Source organism: Brachypodium distachyon, chromosome 4, assembly GCF_000005505.3.
Source record: "Brachypodium distachyon strain Bd21 chromosome 4, Brachypodium_distachyon_v3.0, whole genome shotgun sequence".
Taxonomy (NCBI): domain Eukaryota; kingdom Viridiplantae; phylum Streptophyta; class Magnoliopsida; order Poales; family Poaceae; genus Brachypodium; species Brachypodium distachyon.
The window spans coordinates 4660296-4682388 of record NC_016134.3 but is presented as its reverse complement, the minus strand read 5'-3'; the positions used below and the strand labels follow the sequence as shown (position 1 = coordinate 4682388).

General features: G+C 44.2%; 4 protein-coding genes, 1 long non-coding RNA gene and 1 other non-coding gene across 7 annotated transcripts; 4 read left to right on the top strand and 2 right to left on the bottom strand.

Moving 5' to 3' along the window:
• Positions 1-96: 96 nt before the first annotated feature.
• On the bottom strand, positions 97-3954 carry LOC100838621 (tryptophan--tRNA ligase, cytoplasmic). Its single transcript, XM_003575670.4, has 11 exons — positions 3627-3954; positions 3418-3537; positions 2734-2919; positions 2570-2621; positions 2311-2463; positions 1910-2002; positions 1393-1473; positions 1147-1218; positions 765-833; positions 547-657; positions 97-351 (listed from the first exon to the last, which is right to left on the bottom strand). Exons 1-11 carry the CDS (start codon positions 3851-3853, stop codon positions 301-303), a joined length of 1215 nt encoding a protein of 404 aa, XP_003575718.1. The 5' UTR covers positions 3854-3954; the 3' UTR covers positions 97-300.
• Positions 3955-4111: 157 nt separating this feature from the next.
• On the top strand, positions 4112-5353 carry LOC100840951 (riboflavin synthase). The gene has a single exon (XM_003575674.4). The coding sequence runs from the start codon at positions 4194-4196 to the stop codon at positions 5067-5069; it is 876 nt and encodes a 291-aa protein (XP_003575722.1). The 5' UTR covers positions 4112-4193; the 3' UTR covers positions 5070-5353.
• Positions 5354-6725: 1372 nt separating this feature from the next.
• Positions 6726-6796, top strand: TRNAG-CCC. The gene has a single exon. It is a non-coding gene; the product is annotated as a tRNA-Gly (tRNA).
• A 2011-nt stretch (positions 6797-8807) lies between these two features.
• LOC112272446 lies at positions 8808-10231 on the top strand. The gene is made up of 2 exons (XR_002966230.1): positions 8808-8972; positions 10184-10231. It is a non-coding gene; the product is annotated as an uncharacterized LOC112272446 (long non-coding RNA).
• An 844-nt stretch (positions 10232-11075) lies between these two features.
• Positions 11076-16737, top strand: LOC100834035 (GPI ethanolamine phosphate transferase 3). Of its 2 annotated transcripts, XR_002960168.1 has the most exons (21): positions 11076-11398; positions 11500-11534; positions 11641-11762; positions 11937-12026; positions 12111-12230; positions 12334-12417; positions 12510-12587; positions 12707-12832; positions 12899-12988; positions 13304-13339; positions 13413-13468; positions 13554-13701; positions 13776-14229; positions 14327-14418; positions 14530-15082; positions 15219-15351; positions 15453-15496; positions 15575-15616; positions 15717-15885; positions 16164-16247; positions 16359-16737. XR_002960168.1 is itself a non-coding variant. In XM_003575659.4 (20 exons), the coding sequence occupies exons 1-20, from the start codon at positions 11154-11156 to the stop codon at positions 16452-16454; spliced, it is 2853 nt and encodes a 950-aa protein (XP_003575707.1). In that variant the 5' UTR covers positions 11077-11153; the 3' UTR covers positions 16455-16737. The 2 variants fall into 2 exon arrangements, 1 of the variants encoding a protein (XP_003575707.1); XM_003575659.4 differs by lacking the exon at positions 15453-15496 and having other exon boundaries at positions 11077-11398.
• Positions 16738-16899: 162 nt separating this feature from the next.
• On the bottom strand, positions 16900-21598 carry LOC100830349 (respiratory burst oxidase homolog protein B-like). Its single transcript, XM_024454828.1, has 12 exons — positions 20991-21598; positions 20443-20887; positions 20114-20273; positions 19889-19937; positions 19672-19785; positions 19121-19552; positions 18648-19034; positions 18442-18540; positions 18228-18343; positions 18008-18110; positions 17834-17907; positions 16900-17732 (listed from the first exon to the last, which is right to left on the bottom strand). Exons 2-12 carry the CDS (start codon positions 20864-20866, stop codon positions 17123-17125), a joined length of 2568 nt encoding a protein of 855 aa, XP_024310596.1. The 5' UTR covers positions 20867-20887; positions 20991-21598; the 3' UTR covers positions 16900-17122.
• Between the last annotated feature and the right edge of the window lie 495 nt (positions 21599-22093).

Sequence of the window (22093 nt, the reverse complement as noted above, 5' to 3'; positions counted from 1 at the left end):
TAAATGACTCAAAATTGCCCAAATATGGATCTATCTATGCCTAAAAAGCATTTAGATAAATGTAATAGAAAGTCATTTAATATGGGACAGAGGGAGTAACTGCGAGCCGAATCCGTACGTTCTCTGATTCCCACAAATAAAAATCTTTTACATTGAGCAGGCTTGAAAAGAAACTTGTCATATACTGATTTTGCAAAATCAAGTGGCCACTTTACATGATGAGTGGCCAGGTTCACATTTAATGAAGACAACAAAATGCTGCCCCCACAATGTAACTAAAATGGCCTTCCCGCCCTTTGCTCAGCCGAACATGTTGGGAAGAGGCCGCACAGCCATGAACGCATCAACCATCTGCACAAACAGGAAATCATTAAATAAAACCCGTTGCTAAGGCTTGATACATCTTTTTCAAGCATTTCATTATGAATATATTTGTAGGTTGATTGTATCTGTGTTTTTTGCGTGTGTTCGTGAGTGTGTCTACGCGCTCACTACTATGTAAGGAATCCAGTGTATGCGTGAGCACAAATTATATATATTGCATACCTCCTCGGTCACTTGAGCTCGAGCTCTTTGGTGTCTTGCAACCATCTCAGATAAAACCATAACAAGCCGCTGCTTCACTTCACCGGTAAGCATCCTTCCTTCCTTGTACTCCTGGTGTTGATTTTCAGAACATTATTACAATTTAATTAGGGCAAATAAGTAGATGAAACATAGCAAAAGCAATACTTTTTTATGTGTAGTATAATTTGCAATGTTACCTTCTTTATATGCTTGAGCTCATCATCGTCTTCGAGGAAGAAGTTTAGGTACTTAATTGGGACATCCACCTGAATACCGCAATGGCAACTCACTGACTGGTTTTGTCTTACTGAAGGACACGGCACATAACAGGAATGTTGCAGGATACAGTTCATACGTTTTGGCATTAAATTACCTCTTTAATTTAAGTTTGCATTTGAAGCAAATGCATGTCAGAAAATACTGTATAGTACAGGCATCGGAGAAGTAAAAAAAAGCACATGTTGAATAGTACAGGTATCAGAGAAGAAAATGGTGTACAGTGCAGGTATCAGAAAAAGCTACCTGCGCTAATTTGTTATTCAGTAAAAATTGCTCAAGAACAACAGGGAAAGGGCTTACCTCAAGGTTAGCTCCAAGTTTTCTATGGAGTTCTATCGAGTCCTGACCACCTGAGAAGGCATACTTGTTCACCTGGAAAATGATGGGAAAGTAAACTGTAAGTGAATTAAAAAGTAGACCAGGCTTTGTCTTCATTTCATGCTTGGCTAGATATAGCAAGCATTCATATAGCTAGATATAGCAAGCATTCAAAATAGTGATTGTCAGCAAATATTTTTCTGATACAAAACGAAGTTCAGTACAGACCTTTGCCTTTATTTCTTTAGTACTATCTGTCACATATATCGCAGAATTTGGATCACTAGCTGACATTTTTGTGTTCTCCCCCTGTAAATGAGAAAATAAGCAGGTGCAATGACCTTACAGTTAGTGTCATTAATAACAGAAGTAACAAAAAGTGCTGAACAGAAGAAATGCACATGGGCTCCATAAATAATGTTACAGTCTCATCAAGTTCAAAAAGCTAGTATGACAAAATTAAAATACTATGGACCTGGGTTTCTGATAATGAGTTGCACTGCACTTTTACCAGAAAAAACTTATTTTGTTTGCACTGGCTAACACATTTATAAATATGGGATACACATGATTATTTTGCTATATAATAATAATTGGGTGTGGTTAAATGTCTCATTTCACGTCATCAACATAGCATGAGATATGCATTATACCTGCATGCATAAACCTGTTTTTGTGGACATTTTGAACTATGGAGCAAAGACAGAAAGTTCTAAACCCATGCTCTTCACCAAAATAAATTTACCTGAAGAGCAGGGAAAAATCTTGACTCAATCAGTGATGGCTTCTGATAACCTATTCTTGGAGCAACGTCACGGGTCATCCTGAAATAAGGATCCTGGAAGAATAAAAAATGAACCAAATGAGGGACTGAAGCTCGTGAAACCAATCACGAATACCTACCGATAGTTCAGTATCTTTATCGAAATTACTGAGATGCTTTCATGATAAATTTGCTTTGGGTAAGCATATCCATATTTTGCACGGTGGTACGAACATATATTAATTAAATTTAAATAATTGCATAACATTAGTTCTGATCAGTGCTGCCAGATGTATGATAACTTATATATATGCCAGCAAGCATATATATATATATAACCAGTTATGTTGGACAAGGTTAGTGTACCAAAAATATGTTTATACCTGATCTATTGCACATGGTATCAGGCACCGTAGTTGGTCATTGCCAGAAAATAGGTGGGGAAAGGAAGAAGGAAATGATGGAACTGCTTGCACGGGAGGAAAGCTAATCTTTCCTATGTGATCCTCAGGAGCGAATCCAAATATTCCTACAGCCTGTTATTCAAGAGCAAATTAAATTAGCAAAAGATAATGCTGCAAGGAAGCAACTAAGCACTCTATAATGTCAAGAGGTAATTTTCTTCTAAATTGTATGGCTCACTTTATTATATGTGACACATCTGGCAACTTTCGCCATATTTTCGTAAAAGGCACTGCAAGAAAAGGAAAGATGGTTATTATTTTTTTCATATAATAAACTAAGCCAAGATTGAGGTCATAATGTGAAATATCAATCAGCGCTAACAATAAGAATTGTAAACTTACCCTCCAACGAAATTAAAATCAGTGAAAATGAAAGTCCTTTCAAAATCAAATCCACATGCTATAATGTCTTTTGCATTTTCACGAGCAAGCCTTTTAGTTTCCTCAACAGTCAAGTTTTTCCAGAAGAACTTCTCGTCATCAGTTAGCTGTATTACTAGAGGGACCTTGAAAGCATCCTGCAAATATCTGAAGAAAGATCATTATGGTTAATCGGCATTGTCCGTGGTTACTTACAAAATCAGAACTGAGACTACAGTGCAAGGTTCTTAGATTGTAGAGTTTAAACAAGACTACGAAATGCAGCAAACTCATGCGGCGGTGTTTCTTTTACGGGTATAAGGTAAATAATCTCAACATGTTAATGTTTAAAAAATGTTTTAACAAGCAAATTCCCAAGGCAGTTTTGATCTGATAGCTTCTCCGCAAGTTCAGAAACTTGTTACTCTGTTGATTCACCACATAAACTACTACAAGACAAGGTATTGCCTCCAAACCGAGAACAAATAGATTTCACAAGATCTGTGTGCTGGTTTGGTGACTGATCGAGTAAAAATTTCACACGTCCAATGGAGGCACAATGGGCTGTTCTAGCGGAAAAACATACGCTACTCCCATGCCGCTTCAACCGAAGCAGCATTGCCCAGATAAACAACACAGTGTACAGTGAATCAACAGTTTTCTTACTTGGTGAACATGAAAGGGACGAGGTGGCCGAGGTGCAGCGCCTCGGACGAGGGCCCCCTCCCCGTGTAGAGGTAGAATTTCTCCCCCTTCTCGTACAGGTCCAGTATCTCGTTCAAATCGCTGGAAAACACACAAAAAGATCCCGAAAATAGTCAGCAATTCCACCCCCTCCGCCTGAAGAAGCAAAGGCAAGGGTTTTCCAACGGCACCGGTGGGCGAAGAAGAGTCCGCGGCGGAGGAACCGGTGCGGGGTGCGGCCGGTGAGCCGCGCGATGCGGTCGATGAGCGCGGCGTCCAGGCGCTGGCAGCCGAACTGGTCGACCAGCTTGTCGTAGTCGATGCCGCCCTTCCCCGCCGACACCTCCCACGGGTTCACCACCTGCTCCTGCTCCACCGCCTCCTCCTTCTTCTCAACCTCCGGCGCCGCGGAAGCCATAGCTAGATCGCCGGAGCTGGGCGGCGGCGGCAGGGATTGGAGCTAAACCTCGGATTTGCTTCTCCTCCCTCTAGCTGACTGGCGGGACCCGAACGTCAGAACTGAGTCGCGGGCGTTTGTGTTCTGCGGGTTTGGGTTCCGGGTCGAGACTTCTTTTTAGCGGCCATCGTGCCCGATCCGAAGAGCTCAACTGCTCTGCTCAAGCATGTGTCGTTTACGTATTCCAGGAAATACGCTATTATGGGGGTGATACGCACAGCTGCCTGTATAGTCTAGCTCACGCCGACGCCAACTAACCCCATCCTAAATCTTCACCAATCCAGGCGAGAAGGATCTCGCCATGGCGCCGCCGACCACCGCCGCCGCAGCCATGGCCGCCGTCCGCTGCCACCCGCAGATCCTCCGCAGGGGCCTTCCCCCCGCTTCAACCAAGCTCCCCTTCGCCTCCCGGGTTACGACCTCCACGCCGCTCCGCGTCCCGCCGCTGCGCTTCTCGCTCTCCCCTGTCCCAAAGACCATCTCCTCCTCGTCCTCCCACATCCCTGTACGCTCCCTCTTCACCGGGATCGTGGAGGAGGTCGGCCGCGTGCGCCGCATCGGCCCGCCGTCCACGCCTTCTGGGGGTGGGGGTGGTGGCGACGCTCCCGGCGTTGACCTAGAGGTCGAGACCAGGAACCTCCTCGCCGGGACGCAGCTGGGCGACAGCGTCGCCGTCGACGGGACCTGCCTCACCGTGGCGGCCATCGACGCCGCGGCCTCCACCCTCACCTTCGGCGTCGCGCCGGAGACCCTCCGATGCACGTCCCTCGGCGACCGCGTCACGGGCGACGACGTCAACCTCGAGCGCGCGCTCACCCCGGCGTCCCGCATGGGCGGCCACTTCGTGCAGGGCCACGTCGACGGCACCGGCGAGATCGCCGCGTTCCGGCCCGAGGGAGACTCTGTCTGGGTCACCGTGCGTGCTCCCCCGGAGATCCTGCGCCTGCTCGTGCCCAAGGGGTTCGTCGCCGTGGACGGAACCAGCCTCACCGTCGTCAATGTGGATGAGGAGGCTGGGTGGTTTGACTTCATGCTCGTGCGCTACACCCAGGACAACGTCGTGCTGCCGAAGAAGAAGGTCGGGGACAAGGTGAATCTTGAGGCTGATATACTGGGGAAGTATGTCGAGAAGCTCCTCGCCGGGAGGTTGCAGGCTACACCCAAGGCGGATTCTTGAGCTCTTCATTATGGACTGATGAAGTATCGCCATTTATCGATATTGTTGCAATGTATTCTAGTATGTTCATCAATAATTGTACATTTTGCGCAAGTGAGTGAGACTTCCTTCCCTGCAAGGGGTAGTTTTCATGTAACAGCTAGAGCATTTCCAACAAAAGGAGAAGCTTTTTTCTGGTCTTTGTGAGCTGTAACAAGAAGTCAATGAGCAGGATTTGTTTATAAGTTCATTACATGAGGCAAGCATTTCTGGGATAAAGATGAAACTATCACTTGTTTACAGTTTGTCCTTGATCATCGCATGATTTATATGGGTTGAAAGCTAGTATCTATGAATATGGCACACCCTCGTGTCTGCCATTGCATTTAAGATGTGTTTTACCTGAGAAGAAGGCATTCTATCTTTCTGTAATCGTCACATGATTTTCTGCTGCCCTTTAGAGCAATTCATACAATATATTATCAGTATACACTTGTAGATTTTCTTTTTCTCTTTGGATATAAGTTTATCTTGTGTAATGTAAACACTGAATTGGATTTTAGTGTAGGCTGGCATTGGTAGTACTGGTCTCTGCTTGCTTACTATCATTTCCAATCAAGAATACACATTATATGATTATCCATGTGTTTCTCTTTTTTAAACATGGAGTGTAGGGTGAGCTGGCTTTTCTGTATGCTGGTAATTCTTACTCTCTGAATGTGGAGGAGTTGCTTTTCTAGAGTTTGGGTTAGTTTCTTATGGTGAAAATCGGATAAAAGTTGGCAAAAATTCCAATTGAGCGTGTTTGTTTGTAGAAAGCACTATTGCAAAGGTTGTTTCATTTTCTACTTGGTAATGAGGGATTCTATCTTGTGCTATGGCTCTGCAGCACCTGAGGAAAAGTTATATCCTTAACTTGTGAACTGTCCAGAGAGAATTACATTCACTTGTTCAGATTGCTGGTGGAGTAATAGCTGTTAAACAGTTCGATATTCTATGCCAGAGGACACATGTAGTCGGTAATGTATCGCCAATGTTTAAGCATGCCGCGATGTTGTAGAACATAATGACCACTACAAGTAAAGCAGGCTAGCTTTCAAAGAGCAGTATGATGAGATCACTTAACATAGCAGCTGACGCATTCATGTATCTTCTCTCCCACTCTGACCGGATCTTCCAATTTGTTTGTGTTGTGCAGGGAGGAAGAAGGCAGGTGGAGTTTGATGATGCCTGCCTGTGCCAACTTGGTCTGGATCCCCTACAAACTGAGATGAAGAGGGAATTCCACAGACATCAACCAACTAACTTATACCGGCTATATATTTTGTGATAATGCGACGTGAATCACATATTTGAGCAGTAGCCTGGCAACCCCTGACTCCATGTAATGTGCCTCCCAACTGTTCAATCGAAGGATAACTGAAGAGAGCTGTACAGTGTCTATTGTCATTTATTGGCTTCTTCTTTGAGAGCTTTGTTCCAGATTTGCTGCAGGTAGGTGTTAAGACAGGAAGGGTTTTCCTGGACTCAAAGTACTTGTCAGCGAAGAGCCGAATACGGGCACCTCGGCATGTAGATTGGACCACTATTTTCGTGGCAAAAAAATATTATTATTGTAGCCTGATTACGTCGTATTATTTCCTAGAAAAATGGTAGAACGTAAATCACAAACAAATAGCGCATCTGGTGTAGTGGTATCATAGTACCCTCCCACGGTACTGACCAGGGTTCGATTCCCTGGATGCGCAATTTTTGTTTCCGTTTTTCACATAATCTTTTTTCATCTGTTAAAATTTATCGATTTTGATTCACTTGTGTATATGTAAAGGTGAAGACAGTCACCAGTTATTTTTCCATAATCTTTTCTCGGCTGTTAAATATATATCGATTTGATTCATTTGTGGCGAAGACAGCGAACCTGGTGACATAGGCTACAAATTTCTCGAGAATTGTTCTTGGTTCTCGGTGTCCAACCTTTTATTTCAGCAGAAGTGTTATCTTTTATGGTTAAACGTGATTGGCATCTGATTTTGAATAGAATTTTTTTAAAATATAAAATGATCTACCGTTTCAATCCCAAATTAGTACTACTTCAGCCCCCAAAAATGTACTAACGTCTATAGTATCAAATAAGTTTATACTATGGAAAATATATATAGACATATTTTAATATTTTATAGAGTAAGTATGAGATAAACCTTGATCTCTTAATCTCCGAAATCAGGATCCCGACCTTGTTAATCCCGGTCAATTCTGATCTTAAAGCTGCTTGGCACACCAGGAAAATGATGATCCCGGTCTTCGTGCTTATTCTCTCTTTCTATTATTTCTTTCGCTTTGTGCTCTCAACGGGGCCTAACTGAATGACGTGCATGTTGTGATGTATGCGTCCTTGGCACGTATTCGTTAAATGATTCAATTCAAGAAGGTTATCATAGGCGACCATTGAGATAGCAATTGAGATTAGAAAAAAAAAGGACGAAATAAAAGGTGATGGGGAAGGGGATGAATATGGGTATGATAGTAGGTTCGAAATGTCAGCGAAAGTCACGAGAAAATCCCGGTCAGGATCGTATCCTCCTAATGTGCCAAACAATTTAAAAGGTAAGGATTTATCGGGAATAATAAGACAAGAGTTCCAATTTCAAGGATTAGGAAGTTAACATTCATCTTAGACTTTCAGATTGGGTTGAAAATGGAATTTTTCTCTTTAATAAAACTAATTTAAAGTAATTGTTTTTAGATTTTTCAATAAATTTGGTCAAAACTTTAAGAATTCGGAGTTAAGACAAAACCAGAATATCTTGTACTCCCTCTGTCCCGAATTAACAAACATGAATTTGTATAAATTTTTATAGAAATGCACGTCAGTTAATTCAGAACGGAAGAAATATCGTTATATTCCTTAATTCTCAGTTACATCAGTCCATCTACGTCAAATTCAAACAAATTACCATCGCTGCCACTGCGTCCTCGCCTCACTTCCCTACCCCAGAAGAAAAAAAAACCTTCACCCGATCCAAACCCCTCCTTCCCCCGCGCCGCCCTCCCATCTCACCCGCAACCGCCGCCATCCCCATCTCCGTCCATCCCGACCGACGGCGGGCGTCCTCCCCCATCAGCCCTCGTCGCACCGCCCTCCCATCTTCCCCGCAACCGCCGCCATCCCCATCTCACCCGGATCCGCCCGCCGCCTGTACGGCTGTACCGCTCGTACCAGGAGCCTCGTCGCCGGCATCCTCGCCGGTCTTCTCCTCGCGCCGCCTGCTTCCCACCTTCCCGGATCCAGGAGCTCGTCGTCGGCATCCTCACCCTCCCCTCCGTCCACCTCCTCCTCCTCCCCGATCTCCCCCAGGTCCGCCTCCCCTAGATTTGCTGCCCCCTCCCTGCATCCCTCCGGTCGCGGCAGGATCTGTAGACGAGGTCGCCACCCTGCTGTCTAGGAGAGCGCCGCCGATCCGATCAGAGCTCGAGCACTGGTTCTCTCTATTTTTGCCATTGTCTCCATGTGTTCTTGCCACTGTTTTGGTCATTTTTCTACTTCGTATGTAAAAATGAGATGATGAAGGATTCTAGTGTTTATTGTTTGCTTCGTAAAAATTATATGGTGAATTTTGTTCATGCTATCTATCTGCAAACAATGTGCATTTTTGTTTCCTTAAAGTGTACACAGTGTTTATATATGATCTTGTTGATCCTATTACCAATCTAATATTTGGCTTTGTTATAGACCCATCATATGCTGGTCAAGTAAGTTAACAAAGCATTTGGTCAAGTAAGTTGACTTCTCATATGTGATCTCATCTTCTGACTGTACAGCCTGAAATTCTAATACAACGGCATCCATGCAGCGATGATGGATATGTGAAATCAGTGGCCGAGTTAATTGAGAAGGAGGTATCAATTTTTACAAATTCTGAAGAGGTTTGTGCATTCCTTTCTCCCTCCTTTTGTTTCGCTTTTACTATTTTCTGTTTATCAAATGACTTTCTATTCGATTTTTGGTAAAGTAGAAGGTAACAACTGTTACAGATGTAACATGATCTTAGTGTTAGGCATCCTGTGACATATCTCTTTTCAAAAAAATTGCAATCCGGCAACTTTGGGAAATCATTTATTCATTACGGTTTTATTGGATTTTGCAAGATCTGTGCTGCCTGTGTGTGTACATTCATCTGGCTTGAAGGTTTAGGTTATTAGGTTTCCTATCAGGCGTCCAGTCACAAGACTTAGCATTGTCTTTTCATTTGAAATTTCTACATGACTTAAGAAACCTTGCATGAGATACTACTTTCTGCGTGTGTTGTAGATGGGAGAATTGACTCTTTTTAAGAGAAATGGTTCCAGTTTTGCCTTGACTCAGTACATTAATCATGGCACAAGACTTATTTACATGGCAGACAATATGCATCTACTTCCATCTTGAATATGAAAAAGATAATGTTGTTCTGGTGATACCTCAATACCTCAAAAGAACACGCGCCATCAAGTGTGAAATTCTCTGGAGCTTGCTTCAAGGTTTCATGTGATATTCAACGATGCATATTTGCACCGGATGCATCAAGCTCTTGTGCCTTAGCTTATTTTACAGTCTATTTTCCTGAAAAGCAAATCTCTTGTGTTGATACACCAAGCCAGTAAATATCTTGTGCCTTTTCTGGCAGCAGATAGCGCTCATCCAACTCAAGTGAGAAGGATTGTCTATACTATATGCCTAGAGATAACACTGTATTCCCTCCAAGACTGATGGTTTGTTCCAGCTGCAGGGTTGAAGTATTCTTGATCACTGACATGGTCTGCTGAAGTATTATAGAGAAAAAGGAGACCTCTAATATGATTTGCTGAGCCATGAGTTTTATTGAACGCGACTAATAGAAGAATTGGAGGTTTGTTCAGCTGGCCAGAGCAGAAAAACATAATTAGTCTTCTAAAACAACAATGTGGATGAAGTACATGTGTATTAGCCTCCTGATCATTTCTTTTATTTGTTCATTGCGTCAAGGATAGTTTTGTTTTTTGTAGTCATACAACTGTGTTTTCGTTGTATTTTTGTATGAATCATCCTTGCTCATTGTGTAGTATTATTTTTCATTAGAGAAGGTTTTGAGTTTTCTCTTCTATTTCATTTCCTGTAGCAACGCATGTAGTGCTGGCGGAAGGAGATGGGGCTGAGTCAATATAAAGGAAGAAAGGAAGATGTTATGAAGTAGAATGACAATGAAGTGAATCGATGTTGGAGAAAGAGAGGGAATAGAGTGCTATTGTGAACCAAACTGTAAGGATGTCGCAAGTCTTCTGGTTGTTGTACCATGGCTTCTTAATGTATGTTTTTTCTCCATCGCAATGCACGGTACCCACCCGTGTCATTCACAAGAACTGTTATTAGGTTGACTGTTTTCGTAAGACTGCAAATTAAGCATGTACTCCCTCCGTTCCAAAATTCTTGTCGTGGTTTTAGTACAAATTTGAACTAAAACCATGACAAGAATTTAGGAACAGAGGTAGTACATTACTTCATATTTAAGCAAAGGCTGGCTATATTGAATTAACTTATGTACCTTGAATAGGAGAGTAGCTCCAAATTTCGTTTGTACCTATTTTGAAAGATTGTATTGTTTTGATATTTGATCATGGAATGGAATCCATCTTTACCATATAAAAGAAACAATATATAGTGTGAAAATATTTTTCTGCGGTCTAACCAAAAGTCCTTTGTGCAATGACTTAATTTTTTTTGCGTATTTTTTGGATCCTTTTGAATTTCAAAAGCTACAACTCACACAAAAAACTTTTCTGTACATACGAAATTGTTTTCATCTGTTCATAGAAACACATTGTGTTTTACTCGTATTTTGTTTTTCCGTTGCAACGCACGGACACTAGTTTAAAAACATGTTTGTACCAGGATTTGGCAGTGGAGCAGGTTTTCATGCAATTGAGAAGTGGAGTCAAGAATTTGGAGGAATACCGCGTGTTCCCGTCCTCATCGTCCATCGCAAAATCAAGGGCCTACACGCATCCTCTCTGACGCGACATTCTGACCCGAAGCAAAGCACAACGGTATCCAGAATTTCAGATCCGACCCGACGATCCGTGTCGGAGTCGATGGCGGCGCCGGCGAGCCGCCGCCGCCGCGAACCTTCTTCCCGCTCGTGGCCGCTTCTGTTCGTCGCCATCCTCGCCGTCCACTCGGTGGCCATCTACCTCTTCACCCGTGGCTTCCTCCTCACCCGCACCGAGCTCGACGTCCACAGCCACCGGGACGACCGCACCGGCGTCTCCCCCGGGTGCTCCTCCTGGCCCCGGCCAGCCGTAGACCGCCTCGTCATCGTGGTCCTCGACGCCCTCAGGTACGGTACCGCCGTACCGGCCACCTTGGCTAGCCAGCTAGCCTGGCGTTCACACTAACCAGGTCTGATCCTGAGCAAAAAATTTTTGTGTGATCTTACAGGTTCGATTTCGTGGCACCGAGCACATTCTTTCCAGGTGTGTTAGCATTAATCATGTGTTGTTCTTACGACGCAGTGAGGACACTACGAGCGAGCTTGGTAATTGGTAGTAACTGTTAACTGACCCTGAGATTTTGCTGCAGAGAAGCAGCCATGGATGGACAAGTTGCAGGTCCTGCAGAAGCTGGCTGCTGAGGAGAAGAACTCTGCCAGGATCTTTAAAGCGCTAGCCGACCCGCCAACCACCAGCCTTCAACGTCTGAAGGTGATGAGTACTGTTTGTGTGTATATTTGATCTCATGGTAATACATTCAGCACTGATGTTACACTGAGAAACTGTCGTTACCTTGTGCACACCTAAATGCAGTACACAATGGTTGTAACTTTGTGTATTTAATTAAGTGGGCTCAACATTCTTGCTACAAAACTCAATGCTCAGGCTCTCACCACGGGTGGTCTCCCTACCTTTATCGATGTCGGCAACAGCTTTGGAGCGCCAGCAATAGTAGAAGACAACATAATGCACCAGGTTCTTTGCTCCTTACATTCACCATTAGTAAAATAGTTAATGATGAGGTTATGCGTTAACTTTTGTTCCTTTGCGCTCAATCAGCTGGTAAAAAATGGAAAGAGGGTAGTCATGATGGGAGATGATACATGGACACAGTTATACCCAGAGCACTTCAACAAGTCATTCCCGTACCCTTCTTTTAATGTTAAAGATCTTGATACGGTAGGTCATCTTATCAGTACCATTCTTGTCCTTATTGTGCGATGAGCTATTTTTTTCCTTCCATTTAATTATGTGGAATCACCCATCAAATTATATTTATCAGGTAGACAATGGTGTTATTGAGCACTTGCTTCCATCATTACGTGAAAATGATTGGGATGTTCTTATTGCACATTTCCTTGGTGTGGTAAGTTGATATGCGTTCACTTTGGCACTGGCTTACACATTTTATCCTTTTCCTTTGTTAAATTCGAAGCATGTGAGATCAACTTTCTTTAGGACCATGCAGGACATATATTCGGTGTTGACTCTACCCCAATGATCCAAAAGTTGGAGCAATACAATAAAATCCTAGAGGTCAGTGCCTCATGCATAATATGTATGATCTGTTTTTTGTACTAACTGTTTACTGAAGATATGATCTTACGTGATCCTAAATTCAGACTCTCAAACTTCCCTCTATTGTACCCATGTAGGATGTAATTGACACGTTGAAAAGTCTATCAACACCTGGTGGTCCCCATGAAAATACTTTACTTCTTGTAATGGGTGATCATGGCCAAACCCTTAACGGTGATCATGGAGGGGGAACTTCTGAAGAGGTGATCCGTGTTTATTTTTTCTGGTGCTAAGTACAGAACTATCAGAACTAACGCAGTACCTTGCAGGTTGAAACATCGCTTTTCGCATGGAGTTCAAAGACACCACCTGATGCTGTGTTGTCCGTTCTTGGTGCAAATTCATGCAATTTTGATCTGGTACCTATCATTTTAATGATAAATTGAGTGATCTTCTCATTTATGCGAATAAAAGGATCCAATAATTATAGCCAACATCTTGCTTGGTCATATTATCACCTGGAATGTATATTTTGTATAGGAAATATCTAAAAATGCGATCACCTTTGGACACATTTTGAAAGAAGCAGTGCTGGGGATATTTGCTTCATAGCCTTAATTTATTAGCTATTTGAAATTTTCTTTCGTGGTAGTCAGCTTCTATTTGTGCATGTAGCAACATGAATACTTATAACTTGATTTTTTTTCCTTTATGCTGATGGTTTATCGTTCTAGTATGGGGCAGAAGTGTGCATCAGCACTATGCAGCAGGTCAGTTCTAATTGCACTCTCTCATGTGGATCTTCTGTTTTATCAATTTTGCTTAGTTTTCTCTTGGTTTCAGCTTGATTTTGCAGCAACTGTATCAGCACTACTCGGTGTACCTTTTCCTTTTGGAAGGTGCGTAAACTTAACATGGTGCTTATTCCATGTCTTCAGTTCTGTGTTACTGCTCTGTTTTGAAATATGTCTATTGTCTATCTAGCATTGGACGTGTGAACCCTGAATTGTATGCTTTGAGTGCTGGAACATGGGATGATCAAAAGATGGGCGTCGATGCTTGTACACCGCAGAATGACCTAGAAGCATGGAAAAGGAGATATGCTGAAGCTCTTTGTGTAAATAGTTGGCAGGTAACATGAACTGCATCTGCAGACAGGTTGATTTGCTACTATTCCCACCTTTGATCTTTATCTTCTCCTTGTAGGTAAAGAGATACATTGATCAATATTCTGGCAGTTCTATTATTGGATTTTCAGCCGAATATCTGCACCATGTTGCAGAGCTGTATTCGAAAGCTCAGGCAAACTGGTCAGTGGCTCTGAGGTCTACATGTCCATCAGAAACAGCTGAAGAAGAATTTAAAGCGAGCTCAAGTTCTCCTTTGCAGTTGCAAATTGATGCATACTCTGACTTCTTGGAAAGCTTTGCAAAGCTTGCTCGCTCTGCATGGACAGAGTTTGATTTATGGTCGATGGGCATCGGTCTTTTACTTATGATACTGTCAGTTATCACTCAGGCATGTGTACTTGTGAAGCTGAATACTATATGTCAACCATCAGATCAGGAAAGTACTAGTTCAAGAGCCATTCCAAAATTATCATTTGCTTTTATGTTGGTCGCGATTCGAGCAGCAAGTATACTATCCAACAGCTATATATGTGAGTTCATCAGATATACTAATCTCACTATACATTTTGAATTTACTTGGTATATTGGTATATCTACTATTCGTGAACTCGTTTTCTTGTCATGCAGTGGCAGAAGGTAGAGTTGCGAACTTTCTTTTGGCTACGAGTTGCATTGCCGGTGTGTGGCACTCAGCCACAAAAGGAAACTTCAGCATTGAAGTTAATATTCCTGTTGTATTAAATTCTGTTTGAATTTTCCCATGTTCATTTGAAATTCTTGTTTTACTGTTAGTTGTATCAATATTCTGACATACCTTTTTTAATTAACAGGAGTTTGTTTTTCTTCTTCTGAATATTTTTGCACGATTTGGAATTGAGTTTGGGATGTCAAAACAAATTGCTGGGCCAACAGTTACAAAAGACCACCCAGTGAGCATTATTTTGGACATGTTTGGTTCCAGTTTCTGCAATGGTCTCATGGATATATTCCCCATCATATCTCTTGCCTTGGTGGCCTACATTGTATTGAAGTTCATTACCTATGCAATCTATCAGAGATTCTTAAAGTACTTTATTATGTCTGGAACCATCTTGAGCTATATATTTATAGCAAATCATTGGGCTTCTGAAAGTACTTTGTTCTTTCATAGTAAAGCTATTCGAGATATTGGAATAAGTTTAGCTCCTCGTTTTGTTTATGCTATTGGAGGTTTTTCACTGGCAATATCTGCACTCTGTCGATTGTTTGGCGCAATTGATACTTTGAGGTTGAACGAAAGGATAACTAGTTTATCAGCAGCCATGTTGTGTTCATGGAGCCCGACTATCTTGATCTTGTTGGGAAGGCAAGGTTCTTTTGTGGCTTTAATTTGCATCACTGGAGGTACTGTGCAAGCCATTCTATTCTTAGACACTTCTCAGAATTTGGCATCTATTGCTTTAGGCACAACTTGAGTCTTTTTAACCTTTTATCCTCATTAGCAAGCATAGTATCTGAAATTTCATTAACCATTTTGCAGCTTGGTGTATAATAATGCTACAGCAGAAATATCAGAAAGACTTGAAACTTGACATAATTGGTGTCGCTAACCCAGTATCGGTAACACAGTGGAGCCTTTTTGCAGTTTGTCTATTTTATCTGACTGGTCACTGGTAAGATACTTTGATGGTTTGATGCATTTTAGCCTTTCTTCTACTTTGATTATAACTCTATGTTTATGATTATATTTTTTTTCATGTACTATGTTTACTAGTCCAAGAGATAATGCATGCCCACTTTTCTCTACTGGTATATGGGGTAGGGAGCTTTGAGCTTATGGTTAAGGTGATTAGATGGGGTTTTAATTCATTGTTGCTAATATAGAATACATTTTAGGTGTACCTTTGACGGCCTCCGCTATGGTGCTGCCTTCGTTGGGTGAGTGTAATTATATTCCATGTAACACTGTTTTAGACTGCAAGAAAAAATACCTTACATTATAATATAGTGATGTTTGTCGCAATTCTTAAATTCACAGGTTTGATCATTTCCATATTATCCGCCAAGGGCTTCTTCTTTCCATTGATACCTTTGGTGTTTCTCACATCCTTCCAGTTCTCAGTCTACCATTTATTGCCGTGCATTGTTATAATAAGGCATCCAAGAAAAGCAAAGTGAAGGATGTCACTACCAACATTCTAATACAGGTACTGAAGAAAATTCTGTTCTGCTTTTCTGGTAGTAATTCAGTAGGTGAATGTTTTCTTTTAAAAAAAGGTTGCATGTTTATGAAAATTAATATGCACAACCAGTATTTACCTTTGTAGGCACTACATTGTTTCACTAAAAACACTCATCTGGATCTCCCTACAATACTGAAAAATAGTAAATCATGCATTGTGAAACTCCTTTTATCGATCTAGATATTGTCTGTTTATTTTCTTGTTGATCCACATGACATCTGATCTTTATGTGTCAAACTCAGGTCCATTTGATGTATGGTCTAATTACAGCTATCGCTACAACACTTACAATCATATGTGTGACTATTCAAAGGCGCCACTTGATGGTAATTTGTAGACCCATTCCTACCCAACAATAGTTGCTGCTTTGAGTATCTCTGCTTCGTGGTTGTTATTGCTGATTCTACGTGACAGTATTTGTCTTTCAAACTTTGCAGGTTTGGGGTTTGTTTGCACCAAAATATGTATTTGACGCTATCGGACTACTCCTGACAGATTTCCTAATATGTCTGGCATCTCTCTTCTACAGCTGATGTTGCATCCCCCCCCCCCCCCCCCCCCCTAGTTACAGATGCTATACCTTTTCTTAGTTCATTACAACTAGTGCCGATCTTTCAATGTTCCAGTCACTGGTGTAAAATCATGTACATTGAATTAGATTTACAGAGCATTCATGGTTTGGTAATGAGCAAGCAGAAATGATAGTTCAAGTTCCCCAAATGTTTTGTCCTTTGAATCCACAAAGATGCATAATCTTGAGTGTGGTTCCACAAATATTTATTTTAATTTTGTTATAGTGTAGTCAGGTTAATATCATGTGGTCATCATAATCTTGAGTTGTAACATTGAAAACTAGGTCGATCAAATTCGAGACCCTAAACTATATTTTGTAGCCGTTTTTCTTCCATCAACTAATGGTACAACTTGTGAAAATTAGACCTTTCGAATCATCGGCCATAATACATAAACAAATGTTTAGATCTGCAAGACAAAAATGATACTATAGATTTAGCATCAAAATACTTTCATGTCATTATAATCATCACAACTTTCACCAACACCTAGAGTAGAAGAAGAAAGAGTCAAATGATGTCAAACTGACAGCAAGAAGCCAACAAGTGTACCATAAAAGAACTTTGAAATACTACATTGTCTATATATGTACATTCCTCCTCCCCTGCATTGCTTTTGCAGATCCATCTCAGAAGTTCTCCTTGTGGAAGACGAACTTGGTGCTTGTCCGGTGTGAGAAGTCCTGCGACAGCTGCCGCAGCTCCGGCGTCACCCTTTGGTCACCGCAGTAGAAGACCCCCACACGCTGGCCCTGATGATCGCAGGCGACGCGCTTGAAGACGTCCCGCCAACACGGGCGTGCAAAGTGCGTCCGGATGCGGGTCCCTGAAACGATGTCAACGCCGCTCTTGGCGTGGTGGAGCGCCTGCAGCATCACCACCAGTGCTGACCGGGCGTCTCCTTCCTCGTACACGCTCGTGCAGTGGTTGTGCAGCTCCACCACAGCAGAGGCAGCGTCCCGCTCCGCCACCTCGTTCATCACGCCGCGGAACCACTCAAAGGACCCTTCCTCCCGCGTGCACCAGTAGAAGTACACCCGCTTTGTCATGAACACCTTGTCGTCGTTGTCAGAGGCATGACTGGGCTGTTCCTGCTTCTGGATATTGTTGAGGACATCCTTGACGATGCTGATGAGCGGCGTGGCGCCGATGCCGAGGCCGACGAGGAGGAGCACGTCGTACTTGCGGTAGTCCTGTGCTGGCGCGCCATATGGACCGTCGATCAGCAGCCTTGGGAACCTGATGAACAGAATCCACAGAATCAAAACATGATGAGTGAATTGATGGATGTGGACAGAAAATTCAGAACATGCAGGGAATCAAGGACAGCAAATACAGACCTGGCATGGTGCTCCATGGACATGAAGTCAGCCCTCAGGAGCCCGCTCTGCCCCACTGCTGGAGGCTTGCAGATCTGCGAAAAACGCCGGCAACAATTAGTGTTATCAACAAAATTCTGCATGCGCACTGTGGAGAATCTTCCCAGATTCCGGTGGTTCGATTCTTATGCTTGCCTGGGAGAAGAGGGCTCTGAATCTGGACGTCCAGTCGCCCCGGCACCGAATGTGCATGCTGAGGTAGTCGTCACCGGGAGCCGAGGTAATGGTGAAGGGGTGCCTGCAAGACCACCACCAACAGCAGTAAGCATGTCATTATGTCAACTCTGGTATTTGACGCCTTAGTCCTGCATTTGACAAATAATGAAGCCATGATGAGATGATCCGGTTGGCTCACCACTCAAAGGGCGAGACCTCGCCACAGTTGACGTAGATGTACTGCCCGCTCTTGTATTTGAAGCCATGGGGCTTGCTCATGTGGATAGCTATCACATTGCCTGGGTACACCGCGACCTGCAAGATTTCACAAGAACAATCAGAATTCAGTACAATATCTGCATTTCAATTGCGCGAAAGAAGACATCGATATTTCAAGATTGTCTGGATCTTACCTTCTCGATCCTAACTGTGGTGAAGCCGTGAGACCTAAGCGCTCGAAGGATGCGCTCACTGGCGTACAGCAAGACGGGGATGGCAAGGTACATCCATGTCTGAAATTGCAGAAGTTTACCCAAGATAGTCCATATCAGAAGTTCACCTGAACCCAATAAGGCAATAACTTTATATTGTCTATGCCCAGGCTGGATGGATAACCCACCGTCTGCTTGTACCATGTCCGATTGATGTAGAGGCTGACGCCATGGACGACAAAGGCGATGTAAACGAAGACAAAGAGGTGGTGCGAGTACCAGAACATGTTGAACCCGCTGAGCCTCCTGAGCGGGTTGCTTTCGCCCATTTTGCTCCGGCGGAACCGTGGGTGCGCCAGCGTGTAGGCAATGGCCATCAGCACCACCATGATCACACCGGTGATGCCCTCCACGCCCCTGACGAACCACCAGTAGTCTGGGATCCTCGTTTGCCCGAAGTAGCGCTTCATTGGCTCATACGCCTCGTCGCTGGCATGGAGCAGGCGCGGGAAGTCGCACGTCAGGTGTGTTACCGCGTGCAGCGCCACGCCAACAGCCATGCCTGCCGCGACAACCTAACCAATGATCATCAGAGAAACATGATCATCATTGCTTCCATTTCCATGGAATGGATGGCTCAAGTGTTTAAGTCATGTCCTACCTTGTGGAAGTTGAGGTTGTCATTGAACGGCACAGCGGCGCCGAGCCTGGTTCGGGACCGGAGCCAGGTGATGGTATTGCGGCACACTGGGAGGAGGATGACGGCCATGTTGAACTTGGTGGTCTCGGCGCCGCCCTTGGCGACGCAAACACAATAGCCCATGACATTGAACGTCGGGTGGCGCCGGTAGGCAATGAATTTCCAGGTGAAGAGGACGGCGTTGATTGCCAGCCACAATGCCATGACCCAGACACGCTTCCAGTTGTCCTCCAAGAAGTAGCGCGCCGCCGTGAGCCCACGCCGGAGCGGGTTCTGGTCCCGTGATGGCTCGAGCCTCTGGCTGATGAGCTGGCTGATGTTGGAGCTGTGGGCCGCCAGGCTCGTCGGTGCCTGGGAAGGGGGCAGTAGCAGCAGTGACTCCAGGGTTGCAATCTGTTGATTTTTTCAAGACAAAGATTGAGATGCCATGACAATGAACAATGTCAGTGACACTGAAATATAGGATTCTTTCACATACAAATTGCTCATAAATGAGGTGTGAAAGGATGGACCTCGATGTAGCCAAGCTGGTTGGGGTCAAGCTCTTCCATGATCAAGGAGCTGTACTCCTCGACGCGCTCGAGGATCTTGGTGAGCTTGTTCGCGGAGGCCGTCAGAGTAAGGACCTGACAAAGCAAGAGATTCAGATGCCTGTTTGCTGAGCAAAGAAGATATACAACCAGTACTTTGCATGATATTTTTGCTTTTACGTTTCATTTCTCATCTCACCTCTCTAAGCTCCTCTTCCGTGATCCGACCATCTGCATTCTTGTCAACCCTGCAACAAGTTCAGCGTCAATTTCAAACATCAAACATAACTGGAGATTGCAAGATTCACTGTCAAATTTGGTCCACACTGCTCCACATTTCAGTCCACGGCAGGTTTCATCTGTGAATGTATGCACTTCATAAAGAAAAAAGGAATTGGATTTTCAGAATGAATCTAACTCATACATGTCAAAGAAAGTCTGGAGCTTGGCATCAAAGCCTGGATCCGAGAGCTGCTCCCAGAACTCCCGGAGTTCATCTTTGGTCAGCACCTGAGCCATGATCCCTCTTCGCCGTGCAAGCGCGTCGAACATCTGCGCCGCGAATTCCTCGGACCCGACCATCCCTTCAGCACAGATTTTTGGGAAGATCATTTCAGAATTGTAGCAGCAGTAGTGCACAGTGCTTACTGACTGAGCATTCAGGCTTGTTCTAAACCTGAAGCTTCAGAGAGACGCGTGCAGTTCGTGAAGGAATGGGCAAAGCTGGAAGTAAGTGAGTGAGTGAGAGCTCACCGATGCACTGGCCGAAGCGTGACCGTAGGAGGAGGCCGTCAACGGCGAGGCGATCGAACCGCTTCTCCACCTCCGGCCAGCCCTGCGTCACCATGCTCTGGTTCAGGAACTGGAGGCCCCTCAGCGCCCGCGCCGCGCCGGTCATGCTCCTCTCCAGCCGGCGCTGGCCCACGGAGGACGCCGGCCTCTGCTCAGCCTTCAGCCTCGACGATAAGCCGCCCGGGCCGGGTATCGGCATCGTCGGCTTCTCTCCCAGGAGCGCTGCCTCTGCCGACGACATGTCGCCACTCTGGATGGTCACCGCAGCGTCATCGCCCCTGACGTCGAGCGTGACCTCCACGTACTCATTCTCCTCCTTGAACCGCGTGCTCCGCCGGCTCGCGCTCTTGCCCTCGCCATTGCCGTTCAAGGCCTGCCTCTCCATGCCCACCGCCGTGGATTAGTACTGGCAAAAGCATCGTCAAGAAACATCAGCACCGATCAAGGTCAGCAACTTGCAAAACTCAAACTAACCATATATGCATAAGTAAATTGTGCCTTCAACTCACCTCGAGCAGCAGCACCTGGCTGGCTTGATGTCTCCCAGAATTTGCCAAGAAATCTGAAATTCTGATCAATGGTGAGTGTTTTGGGAGCCAAGAATGTGCAGGAGGATATCATTCTATATATATGCAGAGCAAGGGCACATGACTGGAAGCGGTTAGTTTGATTTGATTGGGACACAGTTGTGGTCTACTAGATACAGAGGCTTTGCTGTTCTTGGCCACCAACTACTACTAGCAATTTTTTAAGGCTGGCTGCGAAACAGCAGGGCAAGGGCACGCGGTGCATGGAACTTACTGAATACAGTGGGCGCCCCCAAATTCTCAAGGCCGCCGCTGGTTACGGACGCTTTGGCCTACGAAACCAGTGAAGCTGCCCCTTTATTTTAACAACGGACTTACCTTTATCTGAGGCCCCATGTAGTTACAAGTCCCCAGAACTTTCAGGGAAGTGAGTCTGATTCTCGTGGGGAATTCTTGCATGTTGCAAATGCTTGAAGCCCTCTTTTATTTTTCAAACTTTCGGAGCTCCCGTCTTTTGAACATGTTTTTAGTTCGGGTACACTGAGGAAAGATCCGGTTAGTAAACATCTCCCGCGTGTCATTTTTGTGGGATATTAATTTGAATATATCACGATAAAAATAATGATCAAAATATGTCTCTGGTCCGTATCATTTTTTTTTTGGCCGTGCTGCCCGTGCGGATGTTCATGATACATTAGGCTAGACAACCGTGAGACATAAGCCATTTTGAACATAAGATCCAGTTTTAAAGATCCTCAAGCTGCGAACTCGACAGTGAAAATGACTAGTAATTTGGACATTTCTCAAACCCTATAGCAGGTAGAAAATCATGCGATACATGTTTGCCTCGTCATCGGAGATCGGACTAACCAAGCGCAAAGTTAAAGCAACAAAGAGAAGAGAGTTTTATACTAGTCCAAGTGCCAGGGTTTGTCGATGCAGGGGAATTCACAGGATTTCAGCACAGCCGGAATGCTGGATGTGGTTGAGCACGCAGAGACGCACGTTATCTTGCAGGGAAAACAAGGGAAGAACGAGTGAGAAGAAACCACTGGCCGCCTCTCGTCTCTCCCGGCCGGTTTCGA